The sequence below is a fragment of the Chelon labrosus genome (assembly GCF_963514085.1).
Source record: "Chelon labrosus genome assembly, chromosome: 5".
In the NCBI taxonomy this organism is placed as follows: Eukaryota; Metazoa; Chordata; class Actinopteri; order Mugiliformes; family Mugilidae; genus Chelon; species Chelon labrosus.
The window spans coordinates 10,150,284-10,170,125 of NC_140341.1; the positions used below are offsets into that span (position 1 = coordinate 10,150,284).

At 40.8% G+C, this 19,842-nt stretch overlaps 1 protein-coding gene across 1 annotated transcript in view; it reads left to right on the forward strand.

The window, feature by feature from the left end:
* The first annotated feature begins 644 nt into the window (after positions 1 to 644).
* Positions 645 to 19,842, forward strand: part of cerkl (CERK like autophagy regulator) — a 28,703-nt gene continuing 9,505 nt past the window's right edge. The window contains exons 1-5 of the mRNA XM_084544618.1: positions 645 to 1,038; positions 3,306 to 3,415; positions 10,582 to 10,812; positions 17,607 to 17,738; positions 18,450 to 18,513. Of these exons, the coding sequence (XP_084400744.1) occupies positions 857 to 1,038; positions 3,306 to 3,415; positions 10,582 to 10,812; positions 17,607 to 17,738; positions 18,450 to 18,513 (719 nt within the window). The 5' untranslated portion in view covers positions 645 to 856. The remainder of the gene's footprint in view (positions 1,039 to 3,305; positions 3,416 to 10,581; positions 10,813 to 17,606; positions 17,739 to 18,449; positions 18,514 to 19,842) is intronic.

A 19,842-nucleotide genomic window follows, 5' to 3' on the forward strand; every position in this document is an offset into this window, starting at 1 on the left:
AAGAGTTTGGCTGCACCAGGCTAGGAGATGTTAATTAGTATTCTACCTTTTAACTGATAATGGTAGCAACACATTTGATGTTTTATCGAAAGATTTAATAGATAACGTCACGTCATTAGTTTCGGAGCACAACCTTAATGTCCAGCCATTACAAAGGTGCTTTACAGAAACAGATATGTCAGCTTTAAAAAAGTACTTTATAAAAAGTATCAATGCAAAAGTCAATGGGCTGTTGTTTGGATAAATTGTTGATGTTATAGAATAGAAAATAAAATAATCTGGTTTAAAATTTGAATAATGTTTTTATGTACTTCATATATTTTTATTTTTTCAGTAGGTATAAAGCTATAGTCTATTCATTATAGCATATTTCTTTCAGTAATGAGTTATAAAAACCTATTTTGCAGTGCTATAAAAATTGAAAACATGTTAAGTATTTAAAAAAATAATTAAAGATAGTTTTTTTTTACATATTAAACTCAAAATTACCTGAAAACAACCAGAGTAAAAATACCTTATGTAAATGCAATCCGTTCGTCGCCAAACTTGCCAATGGCTTGAAATAATTCATTACAACTCGTTTATAATTTATCTTAAACTTTTTGCGCGCTCCCGCTGGGACGAGCAACAATTCTGCGTCTCAAACGAATACACACAGGAACGCGCACGTCAGTTAATTACACACCGCGTGCCCGAGTTGTGCGTTAAAGCTAAGCCGCTGCCTGTCTCCATAGCGACGAGACCCGGAAATACACCGTGATCAGCTTAATGCAAGTTCATCACACAGCTACAAACTCATAACGGCCGCGTTTGTTTGTTTATTTGTTTATTTGTTCGTAAGTTGAGTCCGTAAAACATGTCGGAGCCCGAGGAGGAGCTACAGGAAGAGCAGAAAGAGAAGAAGAAGAAGAAGAAGAAAAAGAAGGAGAAGCGGAGCGGGAGGAAGAAGAAGAAGGAGAAGCAGGAACAAGAGGAGCAGGTGGAGGAGGTGGAGGAAGAGGTGGAAGAGGTAGAAGAGGTGGAGGAGGGGGAGCAGAGGTGAGTGGTTACCCTGAGTTTCTACACAGAGCCGCATGTAAACAAACTAAAAACAGTGTAAAACACCGTCTAAAGGCGATTTTAAAGGTAAAGCCCTGCAGTTAGTAGCTACTACAATGGAATTACCCAACATGCATTTCACTGCTCCAGCTTAGAACCACTTGTTTCTCAGGTTGAATCTTTCAGTTCACTGTAGTTTTCAGAATATAGATCTCAGAACAATGTGGAAAAGGGGATAGAAATATGGCTTTTATTCATCCCAGGCTCTGGTTGACTAGAGGTAACTCTCTTGGAACATAAATATATTGCAATGGTGTAACGAGGTTTGCTGTGTTTGCCGTAACTCCATCTGGGCTCACCTGAGGAACCAAAAAGTTGTGGACGGTATGTCAATCTGCCAAATCAGACACTTCCACTGGTCATCAGCTCAGTTGCTTCTCCTCAAAGCTGAGACTAGTTCAAAGGTCATCTCTACAAACAAACAACTTTCCATTGTCTCTTGTTGCCATGTGACTGGTAGTAGTTTACTCTGTGTACAAAGCTTTACAATATCCTGTGTCACCATATTCTCTCACTGTACAAAAGTGAAGCCAAAATATTGCAGAAATGGACGCTGGCATCTTGTGACACCATTTGCAACCAGAAAGGCTGGAGATATGGTGTCATCATGCCAAACTTGAGCACCTCCTCATTAAACTTCACGTAGTCCAGCCAGCGCAAACTCAGCAGCATTGGACTGTCATGGACGCTCACCGCACGTATTCATCTTTTGTTCAAACCAAAAACCGTAAAAGGTTTGTAGGTGCTTCGGCCACTTTATTTAAAGCAGCTGTGTGACAACATACCTAAAAATAACCAGTCAAAATCATAAAAATGTGAACTTGAACAAACATAAGTGTGATTAGATGTACTTTTCACACCGTCATGCTAACATAGAGGGGCTTGGGTTTAGTTGTCATTTCAACTTTTTTTATAGCATGTTGGAAACACTCAACAGACGTTTTCCCATCTATAGCAATTTATGCCTTCAGCGTCAATAATGTCAAAATCACACACTATAGCCATACACATTGTTCTCCGGCTAAGCTGGTAACACATTGTCTTTACATTGAGATGAAAAAACAGTGTTTTTGAAATTTTCTTAAAGCTTATCATTTTGCAGAGACCTGGTAACAACTGTTAGCATTTCATTTCATTTATTTAAAAAGGACATTACACATTAACCAACCTAATAGTAAATGTGTTTTCAGTTGTAGTCCTTTTGGTAAGATCTTTTAAGAACCATTATCATATCTGTGAAAAACAAATTCAAAGTTGTTATAATTACAAAGCAAAAAAGAGTCATTCATCACTAAAAACTAGGCATTAGCCATTAGGCTGGCTCAGAGCTAAAACAAATACGAAGCTAAAATAAATACAGCAACGAGAACAACAGATGACAACATAAACAGAGCAATAGACAACAACATGCAGGCTGTAAGGCAGAAACAGCAAATGATGTTCACATATTTGGTTATTCAGAAGCCAGTCCTTCAGGTGGAGACTAAATGTATTGTAAGAGGTGTAGTTTCTTATGTCAGTAGATATTGTATTCCATGGTTTAGAAGCTCTCACAGAGAAGCACAGTTCTCTGAGAAGGCACTAGATCTGTGAGGGTTCACCTCTGAAGGCAGACCTTGTTACTTTGCTGCTAGAATATTTCTGCTTTATAAAGGCACAGAGTGGCGGTGGTGCCTTAAGATTTTAAAAAGTAAGCAGGCATCAGCGTGTTTTATTAAATTATCCCAACTATAGAGTTTGGGTTTTCTATCCAGCACCTTTGGAGCTAGCTTATGCAGTGATAGGATAGGCTCCAGTGTCGTACTTGTTGCCTGGGTCCATCTTGTCATACAATAGGTTATGGATGGATCATTGTCAGGCCTTAAACTAAATGTTTAGGGTCTGTACATGTGGGAGAAGTCAGAGTTTGACCTCCAGCCAAAAAACCCTTTTGAATATCTGCAGTCATCACCAGAAGAGTTGCTATTAATCATCAGCTATTTTGATAATTCAGCTGTTTTAGTCATTTTTCAAGTGAAACTACCAAACACTCATCTGTGGATTTTGGACTGTTTGTCAAATAAAACATGTCATTTGAGTGCATCTTCTTAGCTGCGGTAAAGTCAATGAAAGCACCATTTTAATTGGTTTAAAGACCTAAATGTTTGTAAATGACACATGACTGGTTTAAATAAACTGCGCTTCTTGTCTTCGTGTGTGTGTGTCAGTGAGTGCGTCGTCCTGCGCGGGATCTTCAAACTGGGAAAGAAGAGTCACGACGTCCTGCTCACGCGAACCAGGCTGACCTGGACCCCCATCCTCCCAGAAACCCCCACAGGTCGGTATCCATGGTGACGGGTTGTCATGGTTATGGTGTCTGTGTCGGGGCAGCTGGTGCGGTAACGGAGAAGTTTTATCTTGTTGAGACCACCTGAAACTTTGACATCTGGACGCGCACACACAAACACACACATCCACACACACAACACAAGAGTGTGTATCATCAAAAGTAAGGAAAGTGTCTAGTTTCCAAACCAAGTTTTGTATAGTTTAAACTAGGAAAATACATTTTGAAAATCTTTGTTCATTGCACAGATTGTCCATTGTTTGTGTTTTGAGTGTCTGTTTCTCACCAACAGTAGTAGCGTGTATTACTCCGGCATCTGGTCACATCAAACCTACATCTCAGAACTAGCCATCTCAACAATGCAGACGTTTTAGGGCAGCCATGACACTAGACAACCACCATTAAAAGAGAAGAAGAACACGCCGCAGAGACGTGGTTTTGGTTTATGGCAGACCTAAAACAAATAACTACAAAAGATTGGGCTTGGCTTGAAGCCTGATCCCGATTTTTGTTTATTTAAAAAATTACCTGAACTGGCCCCGATACCGATCTCCTGATACCGACTGTGACATCTCTAGACCTTTCACTAGAAATACTTTTGTGTTCTGATCGTTTCTCTCGGAAACATTTGGCGGGGGGAAATATGAAAGGAGGGTTGCTTTATATGTTGATGGTGTGTAGAAAAATGCTTGAGACTCAAACTCATGATAATACAGTTTTTTCCAATTGCTTAAACACAATTTTGCAAACTAGGCTGGTTTTATCAAAATGCTAACACAATTCACCAAACCACACACCCAAACTGCAAAATACCTCCTATATCCCGCAAAATGAAGCACTGCAACCAAAATCAAACTTTTGCACCAGATGGCACACACTTCATTCGTATTACAGATTTACCAACTACACACTGTTGGGCATAATGAAAAGCACTCTCATCTTTAGTATGCTCTGCCATAATGCTAACATAGTTCAAACTGTAGAGAATACTTCATATTGTTCACACGCACAGAAATATTTGCAGATACACACACACGGGCTATTGAAATATTTATTTTTTTATTTTTCACCAAACAAGTCAGTGCAACATATGCACAGCAGATATATTTACATTGGAGTGAACTAAAATATGCTCACAAAACAGTAAGCTGAAAAATACAATTGCAGAAAAAATAAAAAAAATAAAAATAAAGAGGAAAGCAAAATAATTAGACAATTAGGTCTGGCCACAACGCCCCGTCAACATCACATTCTCACCCTCCCTCTTCCTCTTCCTCTCTCAGCAATGTCTTCCATTGTTGTTGTAAAAGAAAAAAAGATGCTCACCTGTGGTCTTTTATTGCTTACTTCCTGACTGAAGTGTTACAGTTTTTCTCAGTTGCTAAAACACTAAAATCCATTGGCTGAAGAACATTCTCAGTTGCTTGAACTCATTAAGCTAACTGTTCAGTCTGTTGTCAATACCTTAAACCATTTCACATGGTTTAGCAAAACTCTAAACACATTCTCATTCTTAAGACCCATTCTGCACTCTAATGCACATGTCATCCATACTGGTAAACACAAGTGGCAACAATTACATATAAAGAGAGCAGAAATGTCATTGATTGAACACAATCAGTCAAAATTGATTTCACTTGTTTCAAATGATGTGACAACCAATATAAGCCAGTTCAGAGAGCAAACAGGTTGTTGAAGGTGGGAAAATATTGCATGTGATGTCGATGAAGTGCTCTGGCCTGACCCAGCCCAAAGACAAGAAGAAGCCCATTGATCACATGTTTAGTCCTTTGATTTTTGTCACTTTCATTGTATACTGTAGCACAGTGCATTGTAGGCTGTATATGGTACAATAAACAAATTGTATGGCCCTGAACATTGTGCTTTCCATTTGCTTTCAGTACTGACTGCTCAATAGATTTCGACTGGTTACAGGTTCATATCATCAAAGAACAAGAATTACAGTATCACAGAGATAAAGTTTTTGAGATGCAGGGTACAGCACTGTAAAAATAAGGGTACAAGAAGGAGGAAGAACAAAAAAAAAATGCAAAGAGCAAAACACAGTAATTTCTGATCAATTTTGAGCTTTTTGTATAATGACAGAAACATATGAAATTTGTTTTGAGATTAAAAATGTACTTCTCCCTGAGAACTATATGTTTTGAACAATGTGTTTTCTATTTTTTGGTGTATTGTTTACTGACTGCTTGATAGTGTATGTAATTTTGAGCAATTTGTTTATTATTTGAGAGCAGTGTTTGATTTTGAGCAAACGTAAAACTGTTTTGAGGCGAAAGTTTCATTTTACAAGAGGAGTCAGAGGTTTTGTAAATCGTGCTTGAAGCTGAGGTTTTGTGTTAAAGGTTTTGAGAAAATGGAGCAAGGTTTCAGAAATTGTGTTTTAGCAATTGAGAAAAACTGTAACAATTACATAACACCTATTTGGCCAGGTAGCACATATAGTGGCCAATGAGCTCATGTAGTGCGTCATTTTAAATGACAGTGTTTTGAAATCGCAAACATGTGACTTTATGTCAGATTGTTGTGTCTTATGCAGAGAATCGCGTTCAGTACACATAAAAAGTGCCATTTCGAACTGCAAAATGTGTGTAAAGCAGAAAATGTGTTTAAAGTTTTGGAGATTTGAGATGAGGTTTTGCTCCCTATGTCTCAGTTTAGTGTGTTAGCAACTGGAAAAAACTGTAAAGCTGCCCCTACTTCCGCATTGTGAAAGATCCCTTATAGATCAAGAGACTCTGGTTTTCCCATGTTGTGGTAATATTTTGGCGTCACTGTTGTGGTATTATTCTGGTCATATGACAGTGTCATTTGTGCGTTTTAGGTTTTTGGTTGAAGCCCATTCAGACAGAACTGGTTAGTGAAGCAGGATGAAGGTGTAAATTCAATGCGTGTGTGGTTGAAGCCAATCTGTTTTGCTGTATTTCATCCAAGCTAATGTCATTAAGCCAGCACTGTGTGTGTGTGTGTGTGTGTGTTGGCAGTAGTAGAGAGCAGTTGGTACGGCCCGTGGGGGGTTATTAGAGTCTCTCAGTGTGAGGAGATTAACACACACACATACAAACACACACACAGTGAGCCTGTCAGCATGCTGCGTGTGTGTGTTGATTAGATATTTCTATATAAATGAATCAGCTGTTGTTGTTGTTGTTGTTTATTTCTACACATGAATTCATCCCGTCTCTCTCTTTCTGTCTGTCCGTCACGGAGGTGAGACCCGAGACTCGCGGACAGATTGTGTTTTGTACCGATGCAGAAAATTTGTCGCGGTCTGAAAGAATTTGAAATGGTACCCGGTCCAAAACGCAGTTAATGTACGAAGAAGAGCTGCTGTGTACAATCGTGAAAACCTGGAACAAGCAAGTGGATTTCAGCAGAATTTGAAATATGTTTCATATCATCAACACTTTTATTAAAGCAGAGGTGCTGTTAGGACTGTGAAACACAATGCCAGACATGTACTGTTTGCCGGTGTCGGGCCTTCGGTGAGCGTCTGTGACCCTGTTTTTCCGTCCTGCGCCGGTGCCAGTAAGGTGACTTTTCAGCCAATTCAGCGTGTTGAATCGATCTGATTGACTGTGCATGGGACGAAAAAGGAGGGATGTGACGAGACTAAGCAATGTTACTTTACATTTTCATCTCATCTGAACATTACAAACAATATTGTGGCGTTGGTGGTATAGTGGTGAGCATAGCTGCTCCAACTGCTTCCAAGCAGTTGACCCGGGTTCGATTCCCGGCCAACGCAGTTCCCTTTTAAACAATTTCCTTGAAGGATTAATAAAGTATTCTGATTCTGATTCTGAATATTCCCACAGCAACATGATCATCTAGAATAAATAATCTGCTGACCAACTAATCATCATGATTCAGAAGAAGCCAGCTCTGTACGACAGTTTGTAGCTCTTCCTAGCCTCCCAGGTAAAAGCAGTTCTTCCGGCTTCTCCTTCTGGATGATGAATAAGGACTATATCCTTATAAGTTCCCCTCATAAATATATAAAATTATATGTGTCTGAGAAAAGTATTCATATGCCAAACGTCCTCATCTTTTCATTACACCTTTGCATTTTCTACATCAAGTTAGCCAGTTGTTAGCTTACTAAACTTGGTAGCTTGTAGACATCCACAGTTGCCTTGCAGTGGTGCTCTCCATGACATACTGGCCAGTTTACAATCAATTTACAATATCAATATCCTCTGTGTGTGTGTGTTTACTATCATTACTGATGGTGTAGGGACATAAATCTGTTCAAATAGTTTATTTTCAGGACATAAATCCAGTCTGCATAGCATAAGATTATGACTTTGGTTTACATGAATGTAAGTCAGTGTACTGTCCTACCAAGTGATGGAAACAGGACTGTGTGTGTGTGTGTGTGTGTGTAGATTATGATCCATAACTCCCCACAGTGACCACATGGCCGGGTTACCATGAGACTGGACTGCCACTGAGTGTGTGTGTGTGTGTGTGTGTGTTGGGGTCCCTACACCTCCACTAATTTATCACAAGGTAACTGAGGTGTTTTTAGTGTTAATTTTCTCATTTGTAGAAGATGATGTCTCCAGGTAATGGAAAAACGCTGTTATATTTAATAATACTATGTTACATTTATTAATATGTGTGTGTGCATGTGTGTGTGTGTGTATATACTGGCACAGTGGGTTGTGAGGGCATGATGGGAAACTCATTTCCATCTGGAAGCAACCAGAGTGTGTGTGTGTGTGTGTGTGTGTGTGTGTTTCTAGCAGCTCTGCAGGTTCTGTCAGCTCAGATCAGATTCATCTCTATTGAGGTGGATGGAAAATCTGTCCCTCCCTCTCTTTCAGTTTCATTTTTTAAATGTCCTCCTTTTCCTTTTATGCAGATGGAATGTGATGCACATTTTTGTTTCCCAAAGCTTCCACAGATAGAAACAAATAAAATGTGACGATTCTCTGATTAATTGTGGAATAGCTTTCAGTACGTTTCATCAACAGCAGCAGAATAGACTATTTACAACGAGCCAGAATTCTAAATTAATTTAAAATATTTGCATGTTTGAAACTCAATGTTTGAAAGCATAATGTTCTTATAAAACCAAAAAAATCATATGTCTACAGACTTTTTTATTTTTTGTATCTTGTAACAGTTGCTGCACCTTTTTCAAACACATTTTTCAGAGTTTCAAATTTGTCACTGTTCTCCCGGTGTATTTGTTTTTCAGGTCTGACACCTGTTTGGAAACCATGAAAGTTGAATTTAGAATGAGTGAATTTTTATTTTAAAAATTTTAAAGCATGGGTGTATTGCTTTGTTCTTTCAGAGATGACTTTACGACACTTTGAGATTTTCAGATTCAGGATTAATGAGTTGCAGCTCTGGTTTTAAACTCTGAAACAGACGGTCTGAAAGAAAGCTGAGATCCTGGAGGTGTGGACGTTTACTCCTAACTTACTTTTTACTTTTTGTTCAAGTACAGCACAATAAATAAATATCATATTAACAAGGTTAGATGGGAATGAAATAACATTTTCTAATATTTAAAATGTTTTAACTTGACCAATTATTTGGTTTTGAAACCTTGTAAATTGAAAAACCTCTCACTCTCACAGCTGCAGCTGCTTCACTACAACGGCCCTACTCTGTGATTAGATTGCTCTCCCGAAGAGCTGGTTTCTCCTGCAGAAAATAACTTTGAATATACGCGATTTTAATTAAACACAATGAACAGAGAACGACGCAACAACACCAGACAGACGGCCGCCATACACACCGTGACCCTGGCATATGGACGCCGGCCTCTCCGGAGGAAGAGGGGTGGGCGGTTTTGGGGTATTTGGTGTTTGATAACAGCAGGAGGGTATTTCATAGAGAGCGGGGTTAATCAGCTATCATCATTTATTTCCTGATGGATCTGCCCGCTCTGAGCTGTTTGCTCTGTGTTTTATACCGTCCCAGGTGCTCGGTGGTTTGTTCGTTTCGTACCGCGCGCGTTATTGATTACTGGGAGTTTGCAAATATTGTCGGAGCAGCAGGTTAATGTCTCCTTTTGTGGCCGTATTTCCTCTGAGCAGACAGATCAATCAGGGGTCTTCTAGCTTTAGAGTAACTTACTCTAAAACCAGACAGACTTTTTTTGGTTTGAGATCAGAGCCAAATCACGTACAGTATATTACACAGTACATAGTATAGTATACAGCAAGGCTTTAAGGATTCAAGGAGTCAAGGATTCAAGGATTCTTTATTGTCATTTCAACACATGTTGGTACATGGGATGGAACGAAATTAGTTTCTCCGGTCCCGATTCAAGCCGTAGCAGAAATAGAAAAAGAATAAATATATAATAAAATTAGCTAACTAAGTATTGTACAAAAATAGCAAGAAGTGTATAAATATAGGCAGTAAAAAAAGTGTCAGCAGTTGGTTTAAAGTATTATCTGTATGTTTGAGTTTGTTTTTTCACGTATAGATGTTTGTCCACCTGCTCTGACATCTGTCCGTCCCTGAAGCTGGTTTGACCTTCAAAATAAAAGCCATTTTTCATGTCAAATACCCAGACAACAAGAGCTTGTTTCATTATCACATAATCTGCTGATTGATAAGGATTCCGGGCTTACAGGGTAATTTGCACCGCTTCATCAGTCACTGTGAACAGGGGACTTTATATGTTCTATTTTTAGACCAAAACTCATACTTCCTTGATCTATGGGTTTATGAAGGCTCCCTCTGCGATAAATGATCAACTCACCTCGTGTGTGTGAGTGTGTAAGGGTTATGTAACTCTGAGTGAATCACCTGAGCTCTGCTGGCATTATCCTGAGAGGATTGAATGATTAATCTGACATGGACCAATCAGATTTCAGAATACCTTGCCGATTACCTTTATTGATTGCCAGGTGCATGTTCAGTGGATTATTGATTACGACACTAAATTATATTATGTAACCAGCTGCACTACAGCAAATTCATTCGGCATTGTTAAAGAAGAAGTTCAACTAAAATCCTAATTTAAAATGTTAAGTTAAATTTAAGGAATTATGTAAAAGAACATTTTTGAATAAGTAGGATTTTTTCACCTCTTCTGAATCAGATGATAGGTAGTTAGATGTACGTGTCGTGTCCTCTGCATTCAACTGTGTGTTTTCTCTCGGCAGGTGAGGCGTGTGCGCTGCAGCCAGGTGTGCTGCTGCTGCAGGACGTGCTAGCGGTGAAGGTGAAGCGGCGGCGAGCGGCGGGCCAGGAGTCGGGGGGTGCGGTGCTCGGTGTGGCTCTCTTCTGCTGCAGGAGGAGGGGGATGAAGCTGGAGGAGGACACACTGCACCTCCACAACGCCTCTGCCGAGCACACGCACACCTGGTACAACACCCTGAAGGATCTGCTCACAGGTAATACGTTCAGACTTGGGAGAAAACCTTGGATAAACCAACTTCTCAGCTCATGTTTGCCCTCATGTTCACTCCGGGCACCAAAGTTACCCTGCTGATAGCGGGCTTGGAGCACCGAGTGAACCAAGGTGGAGCAATGGTATTGTTGGCAATATTTTATTTTCATACAGAGAGCGGTGAAAGCTGGTTCTTGATCCATCCAGCCTGTTTTATTCAGAAACATTTGGGTTAGAAAACACAGAAGATTATCAAGGCAACCAGAGCCTGGAGCATTCACTAGCACACTCAAGTGTCAGCTACAAAGAGATGAGCAATGAGCCAATTGTTTTGCATGTGGACGAGGCTTTAGATGAACCCGACAGATTTAGTCACAGGCATTATGTATTTTTATCATCTGGATGAACGTGACTGAACACTCAGATCTCCCGCTTGGGCTCCAATTTACGACCTCTCGGCTCCACATGGAGGAGTCTCTCTCTCTCCCCGATGGAAAATCCAGGCTGATCGTAAGATTGAGAGTTTGTGTTACGTAAGAGGTGAAGCACTGGAAACATGAGTCAGTGCTTCTGTGAGCATCATACTATAAGATGATTATACGTGCACGCACACTGATGAGTAATACTGTTATTGTTAGCACTTGCAAAGTTAGTATCTGTCCCTCGGTTTGATGAAGGGATGAATGTAGTAGATTGACTTATTTTCACTGACTTGTTTGTTTGTTTGTTTCAAGTACTGGGACCCAAATCCCCTTAAAGATCGACTACAGTATATCTTTGTGAGCATATTGCAGAGTAATACAAACCTTGCATGACACAAGAAGGAACACAAACAAAAATTAACCTAATATGAAATATGCTAATATGCTCAATTTCGTATTTAGCTAGCAAGCCAGTCTGGACAGTATATAAAAATAGATAATATGACTCCACTTCTTGCCATGTAACAAAAGTTAAGTCTAAATATCTCAGAAATGGCGGCCACCAGCAAAAAATGGTGGTGCCCATCAATATCTTTCCCCCTAAATTCATAGTTTTTTCATAGTTTTCTATTAGCGTGCTCATCACTCATCTTAATAAAGTGAGTCAGAGTTACGTCAGACAGGAGAGCTAATCTGCTAATCCACAGGAACAAAGACACACAGATTACACCCATGCATCCAGCAGCACTCAGTAACGTGCTGTCAGCAGCTGAATCATGTCGTCTGCAAGAGAGATTAGCTAAAATACTGTCTACGGGAACAGTATGCGTCCGGTTTAATTTAGTTTACACGTGTGAGTCGTGCTCCATGTCTGGGTCAGATTTATAATTAGTGATGTAAACAGCTACCTCCTAACACATTCAAGATGATAAATGATTAAAAATTATGTGAATGATGTGAACGAATGTTGTAAAAACTCTCCCACAATGTTTAAAAACTAGTTTTCTCAGGAGTTCAAGCAGTTTCCCCTCGACCACCTGCTGTCAGGATCTTTTTTAATAAAGTTCTGAGTGTAGCGGCAGACTGACGTTCCCAGACGCTACTTTCCCAGGTGCACCGTAGTGGGCGTTGCTTGGCTGACAGTTAATACACAATAGAAATGTTGGAGCGCTGCGTCTATGGATTTAACTCACGCTAACACACTTTACATTTCAACTCTCCTCTGTTCGTCCGACTACGCGGACGCCAACAGAGACATTACATGCTAGCCGCAAATGAGGAGGTCAGAGGTCACACACACACACGCGCTACCGTCGCGCCATCACCATGGCATCGGTCTGACACATTATCGCTGGTCACCTGTCTGTCTCTCTGTCCGTCTGTCCGTCAAACCAGATTACCCATGAGGCCCTGCAGCAAAGTCACAACTTCTTCAAGTGTTTTGTCTCTGGCCTCACGCTCACGCTCATGAATGGCTCACAGGTCGTGTGTCAGCTCGAGTGGTCACAGTGCACATCAAACTGTGACGCCTTTTGTGACTTTACGCACCGCGGCGGAGGAGTCTGTGTGTGCGTGTGAGAAAGGTAAACACAGTCGGTAGCGCTGCTGCCGCGCGGACATTAAGCCTATTTTCCAGCCAGAGGTCAGTGTGAAAAGCGTATTGTTGTGTGAATCATTGCGTCGCGGAGCGGGCAGTCCCGCCGCTACCGACATCGCCGCCGCTTCTTAACCTTCAGGCCCAAACAGTCAGCTGCACAATGGCGAGCAGAGAGCAGACACTTCCTGTTTCTGGAGCATTATTCTGCACCGTTCGCTGTGTGAAGCAGCTGCAGAATACCGTGCAGAAAGTGAATGGCAGTCTTAGCGACAAAAGGCGAGCATTGACGCTGTATAGAGTCTGCTTCCATACATGCGGTCAGACGGCGGAGTGGATTGACTGCAGTTGTTTAACAGCACAACAGACTGTCAAGGCAGCGGCGGCGGCAGAGCTCACGGGGACGACCGAACCTAGCTCGCCTAGGCTGCCAGGTGCCGTCACAACTCCTCCCAGATCAATTGTCTGGGCCGGTCCCTTGTCAGGTCTATGCTTTCTTACAGAGCTGTTAGTCTGGGTTCACACTGACAAAGTGGAGTCACGTGGTACTCTAAGGTGTCATAAGGTCAAAATGACAGCATCAGCAGTAGCAATAAGGTTTAGTTGTAATATTATTGCTAGAGCTTCAAATAACATAACAGTAGTTATTATTCTGATCGTTAATCCTCAAATTATTTTCTTGATTTTAAAAAAAAATCTAACAAAAGCTATTAAATGCCCACAATTTCCTACAACCAAAAATAAAATGACACCTTCAAATGTTTTGTCTGATCTACAGTCCAAAAGTCAAAGATAATCAATTCACAATGATGAAACATAGACCAGAGCTCTTGGTTTTTTTCAACATGGATTATATTTTAATCATCAAATAATTGCCTGACCTGATTCTTGCAAAATAACAACTTCATTCTCAAAAAAAAGAAGATGTTCAGTCTGAGGATGCGTCTATAAACTGCTTTATGGTCCGTGTTACATATTAACAGGTGTGTCTATAAGTAAGTGCAGGTATCCATAGTGACTTGATGAGAGAAGGGTGCCTACCTCTCCTCTTCTCTTCCATATTCACTTTGAAGGCTTTATTAGTTTGTCAGGAAACAAACTTTTATTGCCCAGCGGCACACATTCATGCTCCACCCATCCGGTTCACGCACAGTTCAAAGCGTTTGACACTGCCTTTAATTTAATTTAGCTTGTGCAATGCAACTGATGTGGATTTTAGTTTCATTTTTTATCATTTGAGGAACTGGGATGGTTAGTTGAGTCGACACTTTGGTTCAGACTGAAATGTCTCAAAAACTGTTAGGTAGACTGGCATGAAATTCATTCCTGGGGATTTATCCTGTTGACTTTTCCTTGCCAAATATTAGACCTGATTAGATTACATTCACCTTCATTATCGTTGCATATGCTGCAGGTGCACAACAGAATTACAGTTCGGTATCTAACCAGAAGTGCAAATAGCAGCAAATGCAAAATTACCTCAATAATAGGGTACAAGCCCTATTATTGAGGTAATAGTATAAAAAAGTGTAATAATAATATAAGGATTGGGTATATGCTGTATAGAGAATATAGATTCTATACTATGTTCATGCCCTCTTCAGGATAAATAATAAAATAACTTGCCCCTGTCCCTCAGACATGTCAGTCTTGTTTATTGTAAGTCAACAAAAACTGGCAGGCTAACGTGCTAAGCTAGGATGGTGAACGCCTTCACTGTGAGTACGCTGAGGTTGGCTCAGTAAAGACATCGTTGCCCACTCGTCATCCATCTCTTTACAGCTGACGGTTGCTCACCAGTTTCAAGTTCTGGTTGCCTAGGTAACCCTCTTGTATATTTCAGAGTGAAACAATAAGAGCATAAAAAATATTGTTAGTGGATGGACGGAGCTTGCTAATCTTGCCGTCGACACTCTTTTATTTAAAATGGAAATAATATCAACGACACAGCTGTTCCATCAGGCTTCACCTGACGCTCCGAGCCCGCTATCAGCACGGTGAGATTGCAGGTAGAAACCAAAGTAGTGGACCGTGTTTCCCATCTTTGAGGTTAGTTCAGTTTAGTACCTGCCCACTTTGTGTTGCCAAAGGTTGTTTTTGCTTATAATCAGTACAACTGAATTTCATTAACATATCATGGTCTTTTGTCACCACGTCGCTGCTAGTCTCTTCCTCTGTGTACTCCCCTCACATACAGCCTCACAAAGCTGCAAGCACTGCTATAGCACGCACATACTCTTAAGATAAAGGAAGGCAAATCACAGCAGCAAAGTGATCAAAACAGCGTCTGTACACACACAGTTAAGTGCTACCAGAACAGCATCATATAAGAGTCAGACCACACCTAAGAGTCATGATTTACAGTTTACAGTGATAAGGAAGAGAAAAGCAGCAGGTTTTCTCGTTGGAGAAGCTGGGACCAGCAAATGTTTGCCAGTTAATTGATTAAATGCCTTTATGATTCCAGAAAAAAATTATATTGAAAGAAGAAAGTTTTAATTACTGTCCACAGACCTCAGATGGAGTCTAAACAAAACAAAATCTGTCTTTGCAGAAAAAACACACAGCGGCCCAGTCTTAAGTCCTCTGTCAGAAACTCAACACTCCTTGACAACATTGGGATTGTTTACCATGGTAACGCTTCAGCAGCACCATAGCAACCTGCTGGTGACCGAGGCTGGGAGATGATCTGATGGATACTTGACCTCTTTACGTCCATGTGTCCCGTCTGCCTTTCTTCTTAGAGATTGTGACATGTTTTAAACACTTTGGTATTAATATACATGGTACAGTACTTCTTGTAAAACACAGGAATACTGTTGTAATATTTTGTTAACATTTTGGAAAAATGCGACTTTCATCATTAATTATAGAAAAAGAAACACAATGAGGTCAAGTCCCCTGAGTTGTGATATCAACACAATGTGTATCTAAAAATACGTGACAAAATATTTGACTCTGAGAAGGGCTGGTTTTTGAATGGCAACTGGACACTACATGTTCTGGTTTGGTGCTACTTTCTATACCTTGCTCTGTCACTGTTAAACTCTACTACAGTTAGAAAACCTCAGTTCCCATAAGACCAAGAACCTTTAGACAAACTTTACCCACATTTTCACCTGAGGATTTTTGGCCTTTTTATTGGTCTGCTGACCACCAACTTTCCCAACTCCCAACTTTCTGTATTGCTGTTGTTGGGTAAGATTAACAAAAGCAATACTATTGAATTAGGCACTGAAACTTGTAATTGTGATTCTTCAAAAACATGGAGAATGTACAGTCAACAAGTGCTGGTACAGCGGAGGAACCAACCATTAATAAAAACTTCAAACTAGTCAAAATAGTAGTATTTTTTCCGATGTCTGCCACAGGTAGCACCATTGCTTTACCTGTCTCGCCTCCACGTTACCTCTAGACTTTATTATTACAGATTTTTAATGTTGTTCTATGGGAATCGAACCCCTTCGTGAGGATTCAGAAGGCCAACAAAGGGTCCAAGTTTAGTTCCTGTATTGGTTCAAAATCAAGTTTTCTTTAGTTTTAGGTTCATGTAATACTTCCACGTTGGTTAGAGTGGAGTAAGTAACCTTAGTGTTTTTGGGGAGACAGCGGGGTGGAGCTTGGGGGTAATGGCGGGGGTCCAGTAGAGAGGATGGTGGAGGAGGTGTCGGGTGGCTCCTCACAGGAGCTCCGGAGAACCTGGTCAGAGCCCGTGGGGTAGGGTGATGGCAGGAGGTGCACAGTGTGTATGTGTGCGGGGTCATTAACAGGGCGAGGTCACGGCCTTTTGGGAGCAGATTATAGTAATGAGCTGGATAATGGAGCTAGTGTGTGTGTATTGATCTGAGCTGGTCTACAGGGATTCATAATGCGGTCTCTAAATCTGCCTAATGACGAGCTGTACAGGGGGTCAGTGTGTGTGTGTAGTTTGGAGTCAATACTATGAAAGCACACACACTCATACACTGAGTCAACCTGTAAATAATATTCTGAATATGCTGCGTCAAACACACCACCTCCAGATGTTAAAACAATATACAGGTGTTGACTCATCGCTCCAGACTTATGTGATGCGATGTGATGTAAGTTGATTTCTGATCCAAACTAAGCTCACATTCAGGACTTTGGGATGTTCCGGCCAAGTATTTTTGCCCCGGACCCGTTACCGATCTTATAATATTGAGTTTCGGCCGACCAGAGTCCCGATCTGTTGTTAAAGTAACAAAATTTCCTCCCTTTGAGATTCATAAAGGCTTTTCTTATCTTACTCATGTTCTTCTAGGTCACTTGTGCACCATGCAACCGTATTAAATCCAATAAATAGGGCTGCCAAAGCTAATGTAGTAAGAAGAGTGTAGCACGTACCTCCAACAGACAGTAAAAAGTAACCCTCTCTGGAATTTTTTACACCTTGACGCTGTCTCCAGGAAACTTTTCTCTTATTTTAAATACAACGTACAGTGTTTGGTGTTTGGTGCAGCCTTTGTCTGAGTGTACTCGATGTATTTGTTTTGTTTTTTGGTTTGTTTTGGCGAATCAAGCTGGTAGTATTGAATGATGATCTCCTACTACCACCTCTCCAAAATTCCACATTGCACCATTTACAAATTTCAAACTTAATTTTCCAGAGTAAAGTGCTTGAATGCCTCTGTTTAGCTGTTGAGTCAGTCTTGAGCAAAATGAGGTAATTTCATTGTGGACAAACTGGACCAACAACCTGTTGCCAGCTGCTCACAGTTTGTGTGTTTGCGTGTTTGTGTGTTTGTGTGTTTGCGTGTGCAGGGTTCAGCACTCGTCCCAGGTACGTAAAGGTGTTCATCAACCCCTGTAGCCACAAAAAGGAGGCCGTTCACATCTACAGGGAACACGTGGCTCCTCTCTTCAAGATGGCCGACGTCCGCACTGACATCACCGGTCAGTCCATCCAACTTTTTATCTAACTGAATGAATGTAGAAAAAAAAAAAAAAAATGTAGATGAAGTCATTTGTTTGATAGATTATTAGACGTAGACTAAGTAAGGCATGAGGCATGAGGTTTTAAGATTTCGTCTGTATTGACATCAGAGAAGATGATATGAAATCTGTGTGTGTGTGTGTGTGTGTGTGTGTGTGGAGGAGGTCCAAAGGTCAGAGTTAATGGCAGTTTCTAGTCGCTAGGTAACCTGATACAGGGGGCGGAGCTTAGCCCATCTGTTGTGACAGAGGGAGACGACCTCCTCTCCCTTTCTCCCTTGTTGTTCCTTTTCCTCATCTCTTTTCCTCCCCTTTCCTTGTTTGTTCTCCTCCTCTTTCTTGCTTCCTCTCTTCTTTTCTTCTTATTCTCCTATTTATTGTGACGCCTCTTCTTTTATCTTCTTCTTTTCTATCTTCTTGTTCTCTCCTCTTTTCCTCTCTTCCTTTTCCTCTTCTCTCCTCTCAGCAGATGGTGTGATATCCGTTGTCCCACTTCTTTTTGGCAGCCACCGAGTCACACTCGTGTACATCTGACCACACACATGCATGAACACTTTATCTCTGTCCATCTCGGTGTCTCTCCATCTGCTTATCGCTCTCTCTCTCTCTCTTTTTTTTAACCCTGTCGTCACGTTTCTCTTTCTGTCTCTCTTTCTTTATTTGTCTCTCCAGTAACAGAGAGGAAGGGCCATGCTCTCTCAGTGATGAAGGAATGCAAACTGGATGAATATGATGGGTTAGTTAAACGTCTACTGTCCCTCTTGTTTTCTTTTTTTTAAATGACTTCTTGGTTTGGAAAAATCTGGGTTATTGTAAAACAAAAAAATAAAAATATCCAGGTGTTATTTTCTGTGTCTCAGTAAACATTATAATACACCAATCAGCCATGACACTATGACCACTTTCAGTCAAAGTTAATAAGACTGATTGTCTTATTCTATATTGGGCAGAATATGAACATTTAGTCCTCAAAGTTGATGTTAGAAGCAAAAAAAAAAAGAAAGAAAAGGGCAAGTGGAACGACTTAAGCTGCTTTGACAAGGGACGACTGAGTCAGAGCATCTCCAACACTGCAGCTGTTGTGGAGTCACTCTGGTCAACGGTGGGCAGAGACCAGAAGGAAAAGCAGTGAACCAGCATCAGAGTCACGGGCAACCAAGGCTCACAGATGCACATGGGGGAGCAAAGGCTTTGGGCACTGTCCTGCTGGTTGACATTTGGTCGTGCCGCCTACCTATAGCATTGTTGGAGACCATCATGAAGACAGTATTCCCTGATGCTACTGGCCTCTTTCTGCAGGATAACGCTCCCTGCCGTTAAGCAAAAATGGTTCAGCAATGGTTTGAGCAACACAACAATGATTTCAAAGTGCTGACGTCCACATTCTCCAGATCCCAACCCAACCGAGCATCTTCAGAATTTGCAGGACTTATTGGATAAGCTTGTGCTAACGTCTTGTTTTGGGGGCAAAAAGGCGACATACTTAATATTAGCCAAGTGGTTAGTGGTCATAACCTTATGGCTGATTGATTGGTGTATCTTTACAGCTGGACTGTAAATTGCCATATCAATACCAAGTGTTTAACTTACATCTCGACCCAGTTATGTTATCTTAATACACTCAGTAAGACGTCTGCTGCATGACACCTTTATTTTTACAGTGGAAAGTAACGTGACCTTTTAAAAGCAAATAAACGTAAAGGCCCATGTTTAAACAGTGACATCGTTCTTCCATAACCCAACTGAACTGAACCAGATAATCAAACAGCAGTTTACTGTCAGAGGCTGACACTAAAACACACTGACCTAGACTGATCTCACACACACATACCACACACAAACACAAGTCAACACACAGGTGAGATGAAACACCAACACCGCGAGCGCTAACTGAGCTAACGTTATTAGTAAAGGGACAGTAACTTTTTGTCCTCAAGACAACAAATGACAACTGCAAGTACAAGTACAAAAACACTGATAAAACTCTCGTCACTTTATTTGTGATGGCCGGTGTGCGTGTGCGTGTGCGTAAGCAGCTTTTGTGCTCAGCCCTCATAAAGCTTAA